This window comes from Pteropus medius, unplaced genomic scaffold, assembly GCF_902729225.1.
Source record: "Pteropus medius unplaced genomic scaffold, Ma_sr-lr_union100, whole genome shotgun sequence".
Classification (NCBI taxonomy): domain Eukaryota; kingdom Metazoa; phylum Chordata; class Mammalia; order Chiroptera; family Pteropodidae; genus Pteropus; species Pteropus medius.
Genome location: NW_024346150.1, coordinates 4794206 through 4815598, shown reverse-complemented (window position 1 = coordinate 4815598; position 21393 = coordinate 4794206). Strand labels below are relative to the sequence as shown.

General features: G+C 35.6%; 1 protein-coding gene and 1 pseudogene across 2 annotated transcripts in view; one reads left to right on the top strand and one right to left on the bottom strand.

Moving 5' to 3' along the window:
* Nucleotides 1-8047: 8047 nt before the first annotated feature.
* Nucleotides 8048-21393, bottom strand: part of UBQLN1 (ubiquilin 1) — a 34191-nt gene continuing 20845 nt past the window's right edge. Inside the window, exons 4-11 of one of the 2 annotated variants that reach the window (XM_039875673.1) lie at nucleotides 21029-21291; nucleotides 20371-20529; nucleotides 19968-20202; nucleotides 16223-16365; nucleotides 13307-13390; nucleotides 11982-12097; nucleotides 11589-11757; nucleotides 8048-10045 (exon numbers count right to left, since the gene is read on the bottom strand). In XM_039875673.1, the coding sequence (XP_039731607.1) occupies nucleotides 9893-10045; nucleotides 11589-11757; nucleotides 11982-12097; nucleotides 13307-13390; nucleotides 16223-16365; nucleotides 19968-20202; nucleotides 20371-20529; nucleotides 21029-21291 (1322 nt within the window). In that variant the 3' untranslated portion in view covers nucleotides 8048-9892. The remainder of the gene's footprint in view (nucleotides 10046-11588; nucleotides 11758-11981; nucleotides 12098-13306; nucleotides 13391-16222; nucleotides 16366-19967; nucleotides 20203-20370; nucleotides 20530-21028; nucleotides 21292-21393) is intronic. The other variant, XM_039875674.1, reaches the window with a different exon arrangement.
* LOC120613014 (uncharacterized) lies at nucleotides 11131-11249 on the top strand (annotated as a pseudogene).

The following is a 21393-nucleotide window of genomic DNA, read 5'->3' as shown; positions in this document are numbered from 1 at the left end:
TATTAGCAATTAGTTTCAAGATGGTAAAAGAGGCATTAGAAAATAGTTGTTAAAAAAAGGCAGTATTGAGTCTGGTGGGATTGAGTACTGCTCCCATGTTCCCAAGCATGGCCATAGGGAGGCCAACATGCAAGTCAGTAATGCCCTCTGGTGGCCCAGGGGGACACAGCAAGCACAAACTGCTCCCAGTCCTGAGAACCCCTCCAACAGCCAGGGGTCATGTCCCTCCCTGGGTGAAGGGCAGTGGAATGCTGCTCCCTGCCTAGCCCTGACCACAGCCAGGCCCAGACTCCATAACCTGAGAAGGAGCAGGCACGGTTTGCAATGGATCAAAAATGGATGCCAGTGAAAGATTTCCTCAACCCTCAAATACCACTTACCACCCCCTCTGGCAGAACAACTCTCTACCTCGCCCCCTTTCACTCCCCACCACTGGAGGAAGTTTGGATTAAACATTTTCTTCTCCTATAAAATGGAGACACTGCCTGCCCCATACAGTTGCGAGAGATGATATACATGCAAAGTACTAACTGCTCAATAAAAGTTATTAGATCTTATCATACTTGTAATCCCCTGGAGTCTGAGGGAGTGTGGACACAGGACAAAAACTCCCACTCCTGTTTTTCTGACTGGGGGGTGGGAGGAGCTTATGAACGCCTTCTAAGTATGTGAATCTTAAGTCTATGGGCTCTGACAGAACTTCTTAACCCATGCCAGAGTTTCCTTCCATCCCTCTCCAACCCTTGACCAGGTCAAATCAGATACTTCTACATCAATGTTATAGTAGCATTTTTTGCAATATCCAAATGATGGAGGTGTCTATCAACAGATGAATAAAATGCAGCATATCCATAAAATGGGATATTATTCAGCCCTAAAAGATGATGAATTACTGATTCAAGTGCTGTAACATAAACCTTTAACACATGCTAAGTGAAAGAAGCCAGACACAAAAGGTCGCATACTACTTTCTATTCATATAAAATATCCAGAATATGTAAATTCAAAATCAGAGACTGAGGTTAGCGGGGGAATGGTGAGTGAGTGCTTGCTGGCTACGGTGTTTCAGGGTGATGAAAAAATTTTGGAGGATTGTTATACCTCTGAATTATATACTTTAAAATGATTACAATAGTAATTGTTGCATCTATATTACCACAATTTTTAGCAACAAATAAAACCACAAGCCTTCCCCACAAGAGCCCAAACTATCTCACTAACCTTATTACCATATGCATGGTACCCTTGGGAGAGACTCCCATAGAAAAAGGGCTCAATCAGATGTACCTCATTCCTTGTACAATATTTAGCAAGCAGTTAAGTCACTACTCCCTCAGAAAATGTGAACGTGGAGAAGAAAACTTGTTCCTCCAACATTTTCCCCTTCTGGGATCATAGTATGTGATGGATTAAAATCGTCACAAATTCTTTGACATTCTACCCATCAAGCAGTGGGACCTATGATTCTTAAAGTTGGGCACGGTAAAACTGCTTGACCATTAGAATATAGGAGAAATGATGCTGGGCCAGTTTGGGGACCAAACCATAAAAAACTGACAGCTTTTTTTTTTTTTTAAAACACTTACTCCTAAACCTACCCACCAAGTTGTGAAAAAGCACAAGTAGCATTGTGGAAAAGCCCATGTGAGAGGAACTAAGACCCAGATAAAAGCACATGGCAATTAACAACCAGGTAAATAAGACCTTTGGAAAGTAAATTCTCCAGACTCAGTCAAGTTGCCGCAGCAGAATTCACATCAAGCCCTGCCAAAATTGCTCATTTATGAACAAATGATTTTGTTCTAAGCCACCAAGCTGTGTGTGTGTGTGGGGGGGGGAGTGACGAGGGGGAGTTTTTTATGAAACATTAGATAACTATAACAGTGGAAAGTAGAGTGGAGACCGTGTCTGAAGCGTTAAAAAAAAAAAGTCTAGTTTGAATACACAGCAACAACTTTATACCCCATTAAAGAATTAGGTCCACATTCAGCTTTGGTCTTTTGAAGGAAACTATACTGGGAGCTCCTCTATGTGCTTAGCTCTGTTCTAAGCAGGGAGAGGTCAAGACAGACTGGGTGGTGGATCTGGGACAGGTTACATAATAATTAGGGAGTCTGAAATACAAACGTTAACATGTACAAATCGGAATTATAATCTGAGGGTGTGCTTTATCACACTGTCCCAGCTCTTGAAATCTCAACGTTGATCTATTTAATCTCACTGAAGCAAGGACATTGGTATGGGGGGTACTGTTTCTCCACTTCTGAAAGGGTTGACCACAAAAAATAGTCTGCATAAGCTGGGAAGGTACCACTCCTACCAACAATGAAAGGCAGCTCTAGGAGCATTAGAGATCCTGCTCCCCAGCCTATGTCCTCAGTTTTGGCTCAAATAAACTCTTACGGAAATTCTCAAAAAAAAAAAAGGCGGGGGGACAGCTCTAAGGAAACCAATGAACAGAGAAACCTCCCTCACACTTCAGTTCATATAACAGAGGTGTATGCTTATTTATCTACATATTTATTAAATCTCTTCTGGAGATCATTCCAATTTTTTAGTATATGTGCTGCGAAAGCAAGCACTATTTTGGAGATCAAAAGCTAGTAATAGCTCCTCTTTTTATTTTTTGGTAGAAAACAATTCCTTCATACCCTCCTCCTAAATCAAGTCCCCCTTTTTTTTAATCCATTTATTTTTGATACAAAAAACATTTCCTCCAATAAGTGATATCACACATTGAAGCCATGACTCATTCTCTCAACTCTCAATCACATTACAACTGATTGAACCCTGATGAGAACCACTCGCAACTCTCCCAGCACACGCTCCACGGACGGTGTCAGCAGCCAAACGAGTCTGCCGGAGACATGCACATTTCTCTCTCCGCACACACACAGGCTCATTCTCATTAGAATATAAACACGCTATAGTACTTACCATCTTAAAAGAACATAAAAGGCAAACTTCTTCTACACTACCACCACTCCCCTCACCAGTTACTGCCCCCATTTCTCTGATTTTCTTTACTTCAAAACTCTTTCTCCTAATACCACCTTGGTCTACTGTAACCAGAATTTTGCACTCATCATTCTATAAAACCCGTACCATACCCATGAAGGTCCTTTTTCCTATTCAGTCTATACAGAGCATCTGAAGTTAACAGCATTTAACCCAGTTCATTTACCATCTTTCTCCTTGTGAAAAAGTTTCACTTACTTTCAAGACTTCTCTTAAGTTTTCACTTTACTACCTGCCTGTTGGTTTGTTTCCTCTAACCTACCTCAACTGCAAGTTAGAGTATACCAGGGCTCAATCTTCCCAAAGTGTTTATCAATTCTAAAATTCATCTAATCAGTCTTTCTCAAACTTGGCACTATTAACATTTTTTAAAAAATATTTTTGCACTATTTTTTTTAATCTATGCATTTTTTATTTTTTTTTAACTTCATCCACTCCTCCACCCACCTCCCCTTTGGCAACCATCTGCCTGTTCCCTAGATCAATGGGTCTGTTTTATTCGTTTCTTCAGATTCCGCATGTAAGTGAAATCATATGGTATTTGTCTTACTTCACTTAGCAGAATACCCTTTAGGTCTAACCATGTTGTTGCAAATGGCAATATTTCTTTTTTTTTTTTTTATTTTTTTTTTTTTTTTTTTTTACTGCTCAGTAACATTCCATTTTATATGTACACATCTTCTTTACCCAATCATCTATCATGGACACCTAGGTTGCTTCCACATCTTGGCTACTGAAAATAAAGTTGCAATGAACATAGGGGTGCATGTACCTTTCCGAATTAGTTTTTCTTTGGATAAATGCCAGAAGTGGTATTACTGGGTCCTATGGCAGCTCTAGTTTTAATTTCTTGAAGAATATTCATACTATTTTCCATAGTGGCTGCACCAATTTATAATCTCACCAACAGTATAAGGTGGTTCTCTTTTCTCCACACCCTCACCAGCACTTTTTTGATTTTTGATAAACATTCTGACAGATGTGAGGTTGTATATCTCATTGTGGTTTTGATTTGCACTTTCCTGATTAGTGATGTTGAGCTTCTTTTCACATGTCTGTTGGCCGCCTGTATGTCCCCTTTGGAGAATGTCTATTCAACTCCTCTGCCCATTTTTTAATTGGATTGTTTGGGGTTTTTGGTGTTAAGCTGTATAAGTTCCTTGTATATTTTGGAATATTAACCCCTTATCAGATGTGTCATTTGTGAATATCTTCTCCCACTCAATAGGCTGTCGTGTTGTTAGTTTCTTTTGCTGTGCACAAACTTTTTAGTTTGTAGTTCCATCAATTTTTCTTTTGTTGCCCTTGCCCAAGGAGACACATCCAAAGATATTGCTAACAAAAGCAACGTCAAAGAGCTTACTACCTATGTTTACTTCTAGAAGTTTTATGGTTTCAGGTCTTACATTTAAGTCTTTATTTTATTTTTCATTTTTCATCCAGTTTCTCTTTTTGTATTATCTGTCCAGTTTCCCCAACACTATCGAAGACACTGTCTTTACACCTCAAATAAATCCTTGCCTCCTTTGTCATAAATTGACCATATAAGGATTTATTTCTGGGTTCTCTGTTCTATTCCATTTGTCTATACATCTGGTTTTATGCCAGCACTACAGTTTTGATTATTGTAGCTTTGTAGTAAGGTTTGATATTGGGAGTGTGATACCTACAACTTTGTTCTTTCTCAGTTTGACTATCTGGGGTCTTTATGGTTCCATAAATTTTCGGATTAGTTGTTCTAGTTCTGAAAAGAATGGCATGGATATTTTAATAGGGATTGTACTGAATCGGTATATTGCTTTAGGTAATAAGGACATTTTAACAATATTAATCCTTCCAATCCATGAACATGGTATATCCTTCCATTTATTTGTATCCTCTTCAATTTCTGTCTTCAGTGTCTTATAGTTTACAGAGTACAGGTTTTTCACCTCTTTGGTTAAATTTGTTCATTCCTAGGGATTTTATGCCTTTTGATGCAATTGTTAATGGGACTGTTTTCTTAATTTTTCCTTCTGACCATGTTACAGAAATGCAACAGATTTCTATATATTGACTTTGTGTCCTTTAACTTTACTGAATTCACTTATTAGTTCTCACAGTGTTTTGGCGGAGTCTTTAGAGTTTTCTATACATAGTATCATGCCTTCTACAAATAATTATTTTACTTCTTCCTTTCTGTTATGGATACCTTTTATTTTTCTTGTCTGAATGCTCTAGCTAGGACTTCTAATACTATGTGGAACAGAAGAGGTGATAGTGAACATCCTTGTCTTGTTCTTAATCTTAGAGGAAAAGCTTGCAGATTTATCATTTTGGACCAAATTTTTTTGTGGGAGACTGTAAGAGTAGAATGTTTAGCAAAATCCTTGACCTCTAACTCACTAGATGCCAATAGCAGTCCCAATCATAATGTCAAAAATGCATCTCCAGTCACTGCCCAAAGCCTGGTTCCCCCAGCTAAGGGAGGCGAAATTGCTTCTGGTTGAGAACCACTGATAAAAGTTCCTTTGCTTTAAATACCAACTATATACACTGGCAACTGCATAACTTTGTCTACAGCTTGAACCTCTCCTCCAACTGCCTTCTCTTTATCTGCACTTATGTTAAGTATATCCCACTCAACAAAACCAAACTTCTGACTTACACTCCTCCCTATATGTGTCTCTCTACCTTGTTTGACTTGCTTGATAACCCCTTACTCTTACCTTCACACTTTTATCCATTAGTTAGTTATATTGGCTCTACCTTTAAAACATACCCCAAATCTGGCTACTTCTTACCACCTCCAGTGTTACCAACCCAGCCTATGATCTCTCACCAAGGTTATTACCTCTTAACAGTCTCTCTGCTTCTACCCTGGTTGCTAGTCCTTAGGTCTCTCTGGGAACTTTGCTGGAAATGCATATTGTTCTCCAGTCTCAGAACTAGTAATTCAGAAACTCTGAGGACAGGACACAAAAACTAGGGTATTAAATCCTCCACATCAAACACCTAAACCACTCCCCTGTCCCCCTCTCTCCAACCACATTCCCTAAACCGCTTCTCCTTAGCTCACCTTGCCCAGTCATACTGAACTCCCCGTTATAAATACACTCAGGACACTCACATTACAGGGCCTTTCCATTAGTTGTCCCTCTTCCTAGAAAGTTATTCACCCAGATATTCTTCAAGTCTCTATTTAAATGTCATCTTCTCATTGAGGCCTTCTCTTATTACCGTACATAAAGTAAGAACACCAGCTTCCTTACTTTTAATTTTTCAACAAAGCACTTATCACTACCTAATGAGCTACATATGTTTTGTTCACTGTCTGTCCCTTACATTCTACTATGTAAACTCTATATATGGACAGACCTTTTATTTACTGCTATACTTTTAGCAGACAGAAAAAAAACCTGGTACTCAACAGATGTTCAATAAATGACTTTCTGAGGCAATGGTTCCTTACAGTTGATTAGAGGACAGATACACAGAAATTGAGGAAAAACATGTTATTTAAGTGACAAGAATATTTCAGAGCAGAAAACAAAAACCACCAAAACTTTAAAGTGAATGAGAGGGACAAAATACAATAGTTTACAGCAGGCGTCCCCAACCTCTGGGCCGTGAATTGGTACCAGTACCAGTCCATGGTCTGTTAGGAATCTGGCTGCACAGCAGGTGAGCTGCGGGAAAGCAAGTGAAGCTTCATCTGTATTTGCAGCCGCTCCCCAGAGCTAGCATCGCCACTTCAGCTCCACCTCAGATCATCCAGCATTAGATTCTCACAGGAGCACTGGTCTATGGTATCAAAAAAGTTGGGGACCACTGTTCTACAGTGAAGGCTAAGCAGTTCAGAGTAAATCAATCACTGGTTAGCAAAATTTAGGAAGACTTCAGAACTGAGCCCAGAAAGAATAGTAGGCTTTATATAAGCTGAAGAAGACAAATGAAATTCCAGAAAACAGAATACCAATTGCAATAAGGGAGGAGTGGAGATTTGCTAAGTATAGTTTTCCCCAGGTGTGTTCACTGGATATAGCATTACCTTGAAGAATAGTTAAGTGAAAGAATGGTAGAAGATAGTAAAAGGCCAAATTAAACAGCTCTGAACAGGTTTCTTTAATGCAGGATTTCTTGCTGATTTTCATGTGTTTAATTTAATGTGTTTAATTTAATTTAACCTCTCTGAGAGGGGAAGTACAGTATGCAGTATTTTGCTGCCTTAACTACACAACCTTTTTTGTTTAGGTCAAGCACACGGACACGCAACCTAGCTTCACTTTTATCACTAATGTTAGAGACAATTTTATCTGTCCTATTAAACTGTAATTTCCTATTAAGTTAACATAGTAATAATGTCTCCCCAAACAAAAGACCCTGACTTTCATTACTATATTTAAGCCAAATCAAAGTCCAATCTGAATACACAGAGGTCATCTGTCATTTGTCACACTTTAAGATATCACAAATACTCCACTTGGGAAATAAAATCCTACAATATTATATTTACCACTCCATTCTTTATTCCATTTGTAATGACTCAATGTGAGAACAATTTAAGACTATAGTATTTTAAGTGTCTTTTTAATGCTTTTGAGAATTTTAAGTATTTTTAACTCCTTAAGATATTCAGATCTAAGATAAACATATTAGCAAAAAAAAAAAAAAAACACAAGAAAAAAATGTACTGCTGCAGCAGCTGAAAGGGGCTTAGATCGCCCAGTCCACTGTGCTGCACAGGACTTACCACCACTTTTACAATAAAGAAATCATGATGCCTTTACTCAAAGTCAATTAACTAGTCAGGTACCAAAAAAGCAAGTGGCGCCCAGGCCATCTAACTTCCCAGCTGACTATCTTTTTAACACATAATGAAGTGTATGTACATATTTTAACTGGACAAACTTAAAAAGTTAATAAAGGATAATCTAAAGTGTGATAAAATCTGGGGTAAATCAAGTCCAATAGTCTTTTAAAAGACATGGTTAAAGAAAGTAAATTGATGACATTTTTTCTTTCTACAAAAGAGGCAAGACAAACCAAGTGTAAAAGCTAGAGATTTATTGTTATTTTGTGATTAATAAACTGTCGAATTGGTTATGACACTATCCCACACTGTATACCACCATTTGCCAGTACAAAAGTTTTTAAACCAGACTGAGGCATAAGGCAGAGAGAGCAAAGACACATGAATATCATCCTTAACAACTTCCTCTAGCCATGCCTCCACCATGACCTTGTACATGTTTTCCTCCAGGGGAAAGTGTCAGAACAATGGATGAGCTGGTGGGCAACTTTACCTCTTGACCTTTTTAAATAAGCAAGCAACTTACAGTAGAAATGGAATTCAACTTGTATTACCCTTGATTTTATTGGTCTGAACTCACTGTAGTTTACTTTAACATGTTAATTTCCTGTAACCGTATATGACAGACTATAATGACCTAAGAGAATACTGAACCAGAGTCAGCCAAATATATTACTGACCCCAAAGTTAATTTTAATTGGTCCTAAAGGAATGTACCACCCCAACAATTTGAGAATTAGGCAAAAGGAACTTCTCTGGGGAGGAAAGAAAAAGGCTGCAAAACAGCCAAATGTACTCAACATTGTTAACACGGCTCTTTGTTTTTCACCCCTGGATAACTTCTTTACTACACTATATGCACAGAAATCCTAACAGAATCTTGGTTGCCAGTATTATTCAGGCTGGCCCAATCCAGGATAGATCCCCGCCCCCTCCCCCAAGTTTCCCTTCTCTGAGGCTCTGAAAAGCACAATATTTAACTATTTCTTAATAAAACTACCAAAACACTTCAGAAACAAGTAGCTCACAAATCATTTTAAATTCATGTATTGCCTGTGCATGAGAAATCTGATTAACCCAAAAGATAGTTTTATTTTTATATGGCAATTAAAAATAACTGAAACATCAAGACACTTTCTGTGAAAGCAACATTTCAATTACAAACTGTAATGCCTGTTAAACTACCTATGGGAGAAGCTGAAAAAGTCCTAGGCAAATGCACTTTTGGGTTATACTACAGTGCTCCTTCAGTCTGCACAAAGATTAAGGTAACTTACAGTCAATCTGAATGTTGAGACAATGTTACATTATGTTGTCTGTACAATTAAATGTCCTTAAAGAGATAACCAGAATCAGCTTTTCTACTATATTTTCAACAAACCTGACTAAGTGGCACTTTTGCTGAGAGATGTTTATCAAAGATGCTGTAAGATTCTACACAATTAGGAAATACTCAATTTTAAAGTGTTTCCTTATCTTTACTTTTTTGGTTACAAGTGTTTTGCTCAGATAATCTACTGCAGTATGTTTCTAGAAATGCAGTTCCAAATGTGCATACAATATTGTATACAAATAAAGCAAAATTGTCAGTAGTATAAATCTTACAGCATTGTTTGCAAAATACATGCCAAAGTCACAATAAGCAATATTGTATACCACAAATTATAGAGCGCAAATGATTTGCTTCTTTTAATGCTTTTATTCTACATAAATTACTACCATAGGCTAATGTTTAAAAAGCAAATAAATTGGACAGATGCAGGACAAAAATCTGTTCACCCAACTATAAAAGGTGATGTTTTTTTAAAAATTACAATAAATGCAGAAGTGTTTGATGCATGCAATAGCCTTAAATGAAAAAGCATTGATTCCCATTGTTCCACCAAAAAAAAAAAAAAAAAAAAAAAAAAAAAGAGAGAAACCCACACATCTTACTGCACTCCACCTTAAAATGCATCATATTGGGTTTGTTTATAACAGCACAGAATTCCAAAAGTCAAAATGAAATAAAGCAGGTATTTTAAAGATTTAAGAGCCGTTATCAAAAATAAATTACATTTTTTTCAAGATACAGAAATGCTGCTATGATGGCTGGGAGCCCAGTAACCTTTCAATAGCTGCATTGATATCACCTCCTGTTGCTATTAGTGCTTGCAAGTTTGCTTCACGGTTCAAAAACCCCATAGCACTGAGTTGTTCCAGTTGTTGCTGGAATCTGATTTCTGGATTCTGTAGCTGTTAAAGAAAAAAAAATTAACCAAACTCTGAGCTACGAATGCACTAGACTGTAGCTTGAAACATTTTCAACATATTTAAAAGTCCATTACCACTTTATTTTGTTGTTTTAAGTCATCTAATTTATACCTAAACAATCGTGTCAGAGATCATATGCTTAAAAAAATAGCTTTAATAAAACTCAACCATTATTTTACATAAATTTAAGAATCTAATGAACATGGAGAACTATATATACAAATATTTTAGAATTAGATAATTTATTTTGTACCTATTGACCAACTGGTAATTATAAAAGCCAGTGTCCTTGTGTATAAAATTTAATAAGGCTTAGAATGTGGACTCAATTTCTGCATTGGCCAAAGTCTTCAGAAAAAGAGTTCCAGCTTCAGGCCCATAAACTATTTCTGACAATTCAGCCGCATCAAATCTTTTTCTCAGAAATGAGGTAAGAAAAAATACATATGTGATCAATCAATCCTGGCCAATCTGATAATGGGGAAGCCTGTTGATAGATCAACTTATATAACTAACAACTCTGTCCAATATCTAAAATCTCTTTTTCTGTCCATGAATATTTACTGAGCCAAAAGATATGCTAGGTATCAGGGATACAAATACTTGTATAAGATAAAAGCCCACCCTGTTTATTATATACACTGTAAAATTAGAAAAGCATGTTCTACTTTGCCATTCAGAGGTTTGGAGGCAACCTTCTATAATAGGTTTGAAGTGACAATCATCTTTGTATAATGGCAGACTCTTAGTAAAGCCAGTAAATGTTTCCAGATGTAAGAACATTATGAGCCCACATTTTTTAGCCGTACTTGTGAGGTGTATATATGTAACACAATTTAACCAACAGAGGTAGTAGTGGGTAGGTGGGGTGGGATGAGGTAGTTAGGATTTTTTTAAGCGAAAATACAAAGAATAGATACAACACAGTTGTTCAGAAGGTTATTTAGGATAGCTACACTTCTTATTCCTCCCTGACAAACTTCTATGAAATTAACACATTTCAAATAATTTTCATAAGGACTCCAAAAAGAATCCATTTTTAACAGCAACTTCTAAAATATAAGGCAGTCTACAGCCATGCCACCCTGAACAAGCCCGATCCTGTCTGATCTCGGAAGTTAAGCAGGGTTGGGCCTAGTTAGCACTTGGATGGGAGACCAGCTAGGAAGACCAGGTGCTGTAGGCATAAAAAACAAAAAATAAAAAGGGATCGAAGGGATTGTAAACTGACAAAGTCCTTGCAATCTGTGAGGTCAACCAAGGTTGCTTCGACTAAAAAATAATAATTAATAAAAAAAAATAAGGCAAAGTTTGAGCATTTGTTTCCTACAACCAAAATGTTTCCTTTAGTGTCAAATATGTAGCAAAATTAACAATTCTTATAATGCCTGTTTTAGAATCAATATCTTTAAGACTGTGCTTTCCATCAGTCTAAACCCTAAAGAACTGTCACTTTTTCCTTTTTTTATTTTTGGAAATTTCTAACATTAAAGAATAAAAAATGTGAACAGAAAAGTATCACTACCTGAGGATTCACTCCAGCAAGAGCCTGTAGCATTTGTTGGATAAACTGCTGGTGTCCAGGTTCAGTGGTTCCTGCTGTGGGACTTGGGTTTTCACTAGGGGCAGAGCTAGAGCCATTGGTTCCTGAAGAGCCTCCAGTACTTCCTAACGCTCCCAGGCCAGGAGTAAACCTAAGGAAAGCACAAATTGGTAATAAACCTAACTTCTTAAATCAGTTACATTGTAACATATTAGCTAAGTTATACTTTTTAAAAATGAGAGTGTTTTTAACTTTGAAAGCCCTGTCTTAAAAACAATTATCAGCAAAGAAAAAAAGGCAAAATGATACTAAGTCTGAAATTCTCCAAGAGAGTAACCCTCATGTACTTTCATAGTGTTCCCCAAATAAGCCTACCCTGGGATGAGGCCGGGGGCTTCCGTTGCTAATGTCTGTAAACCCTGCTGTATCTGCAACAAGGCCTGCATTGCTCTAGGGTTTGACATTGCTGATAAGGTATCAGGGTTCTGCATCTAAGGAAGAAAGAAAACTGGTGGTTAATTACAATCAGTGAAGGTAAAATTTAAATGTTTTCTTTGCGATGTTTTTAGAGAAAATCTAAAACCTTACTGCTAGACACTGGCAATCCTTAATTTTTTTTTTCCAAAATAAAAACAAACACCTCCTCTTTGAGAGCAAACCTAGTGTGCAAATTGTTACCTGACCTCTCAAATCCATCATGAAAGCCATTTTTCATAATGAAAAACAATCAGGAGCTCCTCTGGAAGCCACAACTATTCTTTCTCCAATAGAAGATGAAAGTATTATTTCTAAGAGACAACGCCAAATGCACAATTTACATAAAATGGTAATAAGGGGAAAGCCACATATTCCTCCTGACCAAGTGTTATCTGTTGCTGGTGTAACTATTTTACCAACTATACTTTAAAACAATAGTTCCAAATTTGAAGTTAATACATGTGTTCTGAGTTCAGCTTCACTACTTTCAAATATTTACCACGTGACTGACCAAAAGATAGGCTTACATTACAATAGATCAAGGACACTAATGAACCTTGAATAATGGTTTACAGGCCTGACCATCATTTACAAAATATTTAAAAGCCCTAGAAATACCAGTTTCAAAACACCAAGACTGACTTATCTTTTATATTTTTATATAATAAAATACCATAGCAACCTCAAGTACTGTTTAATAATAAAACCTTCCCTATATGACAACACTGACAATTTTAATCTTGCTAATTCCAAGTTTGAGGAAATGAGATCTATCCCTTGAAAAACAGGCATTCTATTAAATTTGTAGGAATTAAAACATTACAAAGACACCAAAAACCTGTAAAATCAGCTAGGGTAGCTCTCTCCTATTACTCGAGATTAGTTAAACCATAATGTGTAACATGACACAATGAAGCACTTCAAAGTTAGTAAAGTGAAAGGAAATGGTTTATGGTATTAACAAAGCATTCAAAATCCTAAATCCTCAAAAGCAAAAACAAAATGGTCCTTTCCTCAGAATTTACGTTTAAGAAATACAAGCAAAAGAGCAGCAGTGAAATGGGGATCAGTTAAGATCAAGCTGAATTCTCTGCAAATTGACAGCATTATCAGACGCTATTTTATGTTTTGCTATCCGTCAGAGAAGAGAAAGGAAAATGTTTATCATCAAACTTTTTCACGCAAATCATTACCGAAGATAGCTAGCATCTTTTCTTACTCACTTGTTGGAGGAAAGTTGGGAGCTGTTGTCTCATTTGTTCTTGAAGCTGAGGATTTCCAGCAAATAGGGGATTATTCAGCATCATCTATGGGGCAAGTGTTCAAACAATTTTAACTGGAAATATCTGAAAGAAGTAATGTACCTTGTTTAATAGTCTATCTTCCCCCCCAAGTGCCTAACCTGGCACTTAAAAGAGAGGAAGGTAGAACATGAATAAAAAAGGGAAAATACTGTGTCCACAAGAAGGATCTCCAGGAAAAAACAAAAACAAGGCATCTTCTCTCTCAATGAGAATGGTGATTATGATAATGACATGCAATATCCTAAAAAATAAAAGCAATCATTTTCTTAGGCTTTTCCTTGAACAAAGGTGAATATCTGCCCTTGAAAAGAAAAATGGAAGTAACTGGCATTCATGAGGATACATCCTCTGCTACACTGACAGAATAAACATAAGCATCAATACATAAAACTACACACAGCTTGCTTAGACAACTCGACAAACAAGTGGCAAGCAGAGAAAATCCAGATCTGGAACCACTATATCTACCTGCCTACTACAAAACAGCTAATATTAGGTCCAGAAAAATAACACCACAGAACAGTAACCACCTAGCCAGAGAAATGGAGCTGCTAAGTGAAAATCAGCCCAGGACTAGCACCAACAGATTTCTGGGGGAAATAGTACCTTAAGACCTGAAACATGTAAATCCATTTGAGAACACCAAGATTAGCCTCTGGATTTCACCTCACTATCACCAGAAATGAGAAAAGTGACATGCCCCCTAACCTTCAAATAGATGTTAAAATTAAAAAGTCAGGGTCAATATTAACATCATGCTAGATAACTGAAAATGAAATTACAATACACAATCAGCAGAACCAGAAACTAGTAAATTCTCACAGCTTTGAAAGAGACAAATTTTTATCAGTCTCCACCACCCCCTACCCAATGAAGAGTCAACTAACAATGATTTACTGATAGCCTATTTACTGGCCCAAAGTTGGGGAGGGAGGAAGAATGATCTTTGCCCTCAAGTAGTTAACCATATTTGAGAGTAATTATATATAACTGCTGGAGGCAGAGAGAATTCCTCTCTCCTTCCTTTAGTTTATTACTGTTACAAAGTGGACTATTTAATTTTTTTTTTTAAGTGTCTACAGCAGGAAGAAGTCAGACAATGTTTTATGGATACACAGTATTTATTTCAAAGTTATCAATAAGTTCACAGTAAATGAAGTAATACATACTTGAAATCAACAAACCTGCTTCTTTAATAGTTCCAAATACTTTTTATTATGAGCATATTAATGAAGTTATCACATTTATCTTCCAGAATTCATGTTATTTGAAAAAGCGTGTCACCTTAATCTTATTCATTCTTTCTCAATCATACATTTGATTAGGACATCTCTCCTAACTTACCTGTTTATAGAACAAGTTCTTAAATTTGGACTTTTTTAAATATCTAAAAATCAAAATCAGAACAGAGAACTACAAACTTTATAACCAGAGTACATTGTAAACATATCTAAACTGTCTATAATAAAAGACATTCATATCTAGCCTTCATTGTCAACATTTTGCTTTAGAGTAAAAATATAATAAAAGAAAGTGCTCAAGTCACTTTATAGATGGAGAACTGTTAGTAAAAATGGCTGGGCATGTGCTTGTTAAAATCAAAATTTTAAAGCATGATGCACATTCGATGCTAATTATTACTTAGTCAAATACACATTTAAAAACATACGAATAGGATCATTTTATATACATATGTTCCACATCTATTTTAAAGTGCTATAATCACAGTAAAGTGTGGCATTTGATACTAAGAACTCAGTCTAATAATTTTCATATGAATAAAATCATTTTTCATAAAATGTACCTACAATATATAAAAGAATATTTAAAAATTCACCTAAAAACTTGTTCTCTATTTCCAAGTTCACAAATTTTTAAGAGGGCAGAAGTTATTGCTAAGGATTATAGCTCAAAGATAAAATAAAAACCATTTATTTGACATAATGAAGTGATTATCTTTAAAAGCTTTTAAAGTTTTGGTAATAGAAATAAACTACAAAGAAATCTATTTCAAATTCCTAACACTCTACAGAAGCCATTTTTAATAAACAGCAAATATAAACTACAAGTGATCAAGGCTTATTTTACGTTTTCCAAAGTTTTTCAAGTACAATTGTTCTTACACCTAGGGGTACATCAGAATCACCTATGGAACTTGGGGTGTGGGGGAATCCAATGCAGTTATAGTGAAATCTCTCAGGATCAAGCCAAGAATTTTTTTTTCATTTTAAAGCACCCAAAAAATGATGCTAAATGTTTAGCTAGAGTTGAGATCCACTAATTTTATTAGTTATGGTCTCTTTAGTAACAAGTTAGAAAATGAATAAAGGACCAGTATACTAATGGGGTGGGGGGTGGTGGTATATTTATAACATTAAGAATAAGAACAATGTTCCCACAAATTTCCCTCTGCCTTTAAATAAACAATTTCAGACTATTTTAAAACTGCCATTTTGAACATGACTATTACTCAGAATCTGTGTGACCTAATAAATAAAAGTATTTCAAATCTATTAACATTGTTCTTAATCACTTTCAAAGTTTATAATTCACTGAAGAATATAGCCTCAAAAGGGAAAGCAATCCAAAACTTTTGTATTCATCTTTTAAACCAACATATGTAGATACAAAGTAAACCTGCATTTCTTTCTAGCCACTGAGTAGCAGACATAAAGCTGCAAAGAAATGAACTGTCCAAAAATTGGAGATGCACTTTACCTACTTTTCTAGTGTGTTAAGGTAGCACACAACATAAATATGCCACAATCACAATTATCTAATTAGGCTATTTCAATTTACACTGCACAGTCCTTCCCAATACAATTACAAACTCACCTGTGCAGCAAGGTCAGGGTTCTGGCTTAGTGACTGCATCATGCTTCTCATGTAGGGGGCAGACAACATGTTTTGCATAAGTTGTGGATTTTCAGTTATTTGTTGCAACAAGCTCTGCATTCCTGGTGTGTTGAACATACTAGCTGAAAGTTTGTTTAAAAAAAACCAAAACATTGTATCATGGAAAATATATGTAAACAAAAGTTAAAGTTTTAAAACACAATATATACTGTCTATAATTTTAGCAACTGCAGATGAGTACACATATTACTTATCAACTGAATAAAAAAATTTAAAACTAAAATGTCCAAAACTACATATCCAACATATGACATTAAAGGAATGCTTATGGATTTTAAACATTCTGGTTCCACTCACAGTAAAATCAAAACCAATAGAGAAAAGTTAAGTTTTATAGTCAATTTAAGACAAAAACAAGATCTGGTCAAAATTACTATTGAAAAATCCCAGAAAGTGAAAAAGTCTGAGCCAGCTTTTCCTCCAAGATCATTTAATAAGAATCATACTCAGCACTCAAAATGCTCACACTTAAGGACACCTTCTTGCCAACGACAATAAATACAGACCTCCAACCCACTTTCACTGAGAAATGGCTCTCACTGAGCAAAATGGCAGAACACTTAACTTTTCAGAGACCGGACAGAGTAGTAACTAAGAGCAGTGTCTGGAGCCAGAGTACCTGGGTTCAAATCTAATCTATGTAACTTTAGACAAGTTATTTGGCTTCTTCATACTTCGGTTTCTCCATTGGTAAATTAGTAAACAGTACACACTTCATAGGGTAGTAGAGACAAATTAGTTAATATGTAAAATGCTTATTACTACTACTCTCCAGTTTTTCCTGTTTGTTTTTGGTTTTTTTTTTGTGAGAGTTACAGATAATTTTATGTGAATTCAACCGTCCTTGAAAATGAATTACTCTGTTCTTCATATACCCAGATTTTCACTTGCCGAATAGATATACTCAAACTAAAACATATGCTTAAACTCATTTGTACTTAACTTATTAGCTTTTTCATTTCCCTTATGCTTATCCCATCCAATATTAGTTTTATTAGGCGCAAAACATTTGACTTTCCACTTATCTTTCTAGTTTATTATAATCGTTTTTTAATAATTTTTGTTTTTCCTATTTTTCTCATGTTGTTTCAATTAAGTTTTTATCCACAGCCTAGAGTCCAAGAATATTCTAAGACTGAAGCTGACAAATATAGCCTGCAGGGCAAATACAGCCCATGACCTATTTCTGTGTGGCCCACAGCTAAAAATGATTTTTATATTTTCAAATGGTTAAAAAAATATTTTGTGAAATGCAAAAACTATATGAAATTCAAACTTCAGTATCTATAATAATGTTTTATAAAACAGTCATGTTCATGCATTTATTGTCCATGGCTACTTCTGCACCACAAAAGCAGAGTTCAATGGTCTCCAAAGAGGCTTATATGAACCTATCGTATTGCTCCATACTGATGCTCAGTGTACCACAAATCAGTGACTCAGTTATACTTGACACCACAATCACTGTAGCATGTTTTTTTTTTATTTCTTTTTTATTATTGGTGCATACCAATCACACGTCCGAAAAAGAAAATGGAAGAATTAGACTACGAATGTCATACTTTTAAGGCATGATGGAGTACAAATTATCTTGTCAAATGAGATGGCAAAACATTGTAGCTATTGTGCAATGACACTAAATAAACAATATACTTCAACATTGCTAGATTAAGCACCCATTATAGTATTCCCAACTTGCAAGAAAGTCAGAAAAATATAAAATTTATTTATTTTTAATTTACTTTTTAATTGAAGACATGATTTTATTTTAATTTAATTTTTCCCCTGTCTGCCTCCCATGCAATATCCCATCACAGCCAAATTTCTTCACAAAAATTAAATATGAAAAGACTGGAAGAAGCACAGTTAAGTTTCCAAATGGCTTGTTAGCCATGCAAGGAAAGCAGTATACTAATGATTAATTAGCAGGAGTTTATTAAATTTTGACTGTAGCAGCCAAATAAATGTGTCCAGAGAAAGTAAACTTGTTTAAAACTAGCCTTTTAGGGAGAACAGTTTCTCAAGAGTTAAGGACACCGGGCTTAACTGCAATATTCAATTAAAGACAATGCAAATTATTCTGAGTAGTATTCCTTGGTTCTCCATGAGCTGACAGATGTTACTGATATAATGTGTGTGTATCCAATTTCAAAGAGTTGAGTTAAAAATCATACTAGTGCACAAACATGCTAACAATTTCAGGCCAACAGTAAGTTCGGTTTTGCTATTTCTTGTTTTCCTTTGATGGTAACTCAGAGTATCAAGCTGTTAAATAAAAATCTGAGTAAAATGTTGTAAAACAGATTTGTTAAACAAAAGTTGTTATTGTAGAAAATCATGGTATAGGAGAAAAAAACAATTTGCCTATCTGATGAAATCACTGCTCTTATCAGCTCTAAGAACTTTAAAATGAATAAAGCGTCTCCCTCAAAAGATTGTGAATAACAATCAAATAAGCAGTAAGCAAAATACAGATTTTTTCCCCTTGATTTAAAAATGGTACTACTGAACATACAATATAAATATATATGCCTTACTGTTAAAATGTACAACTGAAACTTAACAGATTTTGTTAACCAATGTCACTAAATAAATAATAAATGGTGCTACTTCAGATGTTAACTAAATTTACTGTGGCAATTATTTTATAATACATACAGATATTGAATCATTTATGTTGAACACCTGAAACTAATGTTATATTAATTATACCTCAATTTTAAAGAATGGTTTACTTCGATTTTTATAAAACCTATATTATATCCAGATACTTCATGGTATCCGCTGTATTCCACAAAAGAATATACACCACTGTGACCACCAATTACTCTCTCTGATTTCTCTCAGTAATGAATTTTTCATCTAGTATCTCTAAATTCTTCATCTAGTATCTCATGTCTGTACTTTCCCTACCAAGTATCATTTAAAATATACCCAGTCCCTTTCAATTTGGGATGGAAGTAGCCCCATGCTTTCGTTTCTTCTCATTTATATGCTAAGAAGGACTAAAATCATCACTCTGGCTACCAATTTTAGACCTAATCTTACCATGTAAATATCTGAATAGATGAAAAAAAGGATATCATTTATTCAGTCTACAAGAAAATAATTTAAAGTAAATTCCTAGCTTGTTCACACAGTAGACTCTCCAGCAGCTTTATACGAACACAGATCTGGAAGATTCTGATCCAGGAGGTCTAAAGTTAAATGGATTTTTAACAAACCTGGCATGTACTCTGATGCAGCTTATGAGCCTGGTCTCAGGGCTGAAGTTTGAGAATCTACTGATTTGGAATACAAAAGCAGACTAAAGCCAGGAAATACGTGCTCTCATAATAAGCACACAGGTAACTGTGTTCCCTCTGCACTTCAGTTTTCCTAAGGTAGAAATGAGACGACCAAACTCTTACTTCCCCAAACTATCTTATGAAAATATTAAAACACAAAACTGCCTCTGGAAATCTTCAATAACTCTTTCTACTATAACGCATACAACCAATTAATACTAATCACTATATATTTAAAGCTTTCTTTAAAAAAAAAAAACCTTGCAACATGAAAAAGTACTTCATAAAAGCTACCTGTCACACACACACAAAAGCACAAAGATTAACAGCGTAAAAAATGGTTTCGTTATTCAAATAAGTGAGTTATATAAACATACCTCCTACTCCAGGCCCCAAACTTGGTGCAGTAGAACTCTGCCCAGCAGTGCCACTGGCTGCACCACCACCAGTGCCCCCTACAGCATTGGTGGTACCGCTGGAAGATGATGAACTCTGGGAAGCCTGTGGAGCCCACGGATTGGGTAATGGGTCTCTATTTTCTGTACGGGAAGGCTGACTACCTTCACCCGAGGATGTATTGCTCACTAAGGAAGCAAATGGATTACCACCAAACTGTAATAAAAGACACAAAAATCATAAAATAAGCTTTTAAGTAACAGATATGAAACTTTCTTTAATGAAAATCTCATTCTGTATATATAAGTAGCCCTCAAACACACACATATTTGTGTTAAAACAGGAGCTATCCCTTAGCCTGAGTTTTGGAGCCAAAGCTATCACCTGTTCTTGTGCAGCACTCAGCATCGGTTCCTGAATATCCGTGTACATGCGCCGTAAAGCATTGTATCCCCCTGGGATGCTTTCCAGGTTGCTCAGGGCACGGTCCTGGTTTCTCATCATTTCCTGCATCATTGCTGGATTCCTGGCAAGTTCCAATGTCTAGGGGAAAGATTTCATTAAAAAAAATAATAAGGGGACCATTAAAAAAAGGGGGCACTGAAATACAAATAAATTGCTTAGGCTATTAACTTCCACAGTTAATTTTATAAAGTCCTCTAATTCTATGAATTATCGGTCTTCAATATTTAAATCAAAAAATTATTTTAAATAATTGCTATTGGATTTCATTTCAAAAAGCACGCTAACATTTAAATAATAACAATAAAGCAGCACTTTTTTATAAGTGAATGCCAATCTCCTAAACGGGGCTGTTTCTTAAATCTGCAAAATAACTGTTTAAAAGATCTTTAAAATACAGCAGAAAATTCAAAGTTCAAATAGTCCAAATTAGTACTTTGTTGAGTCTTCCTGAACAAAAATTAGGATTTCCTTTTTCAGCATAGCCATACATATAGACAAGCTCTTTTGGAATAAAAAAAATTGAATAATAAAGTATATAATTTTTTAGCTAAATAAACTGGAGGAACATTCCACATACTTGTCTCATAATATCTGGATTATTCAGCATATGACTAATTTCTGGATTTCTCTGTATCAACTGCTGCATTTGTGGATTGGCCATAATTAACTGTCTCATCAGGTCAGGATTTGAAAGCATGCTCTGGACAAAAGGATTCTCCATGATCTGGACCATCATTTCAGGATTGGACATAAGTTGCCGCTGCATTTGGCTTTGTAGTTCAGAGAAGTTGGTAGTATTCAAACCCAAGCTACTCAGACCTGCAAGTCCTCCAAGGCCACCTAAGAGAATACAGGGAAAAAGACACATAAATGAAAGTCAAAAATTTTATCATTAACATGTATGTGCTAAAATGTGAAGATGCAAAAATATTAAGTGAATCA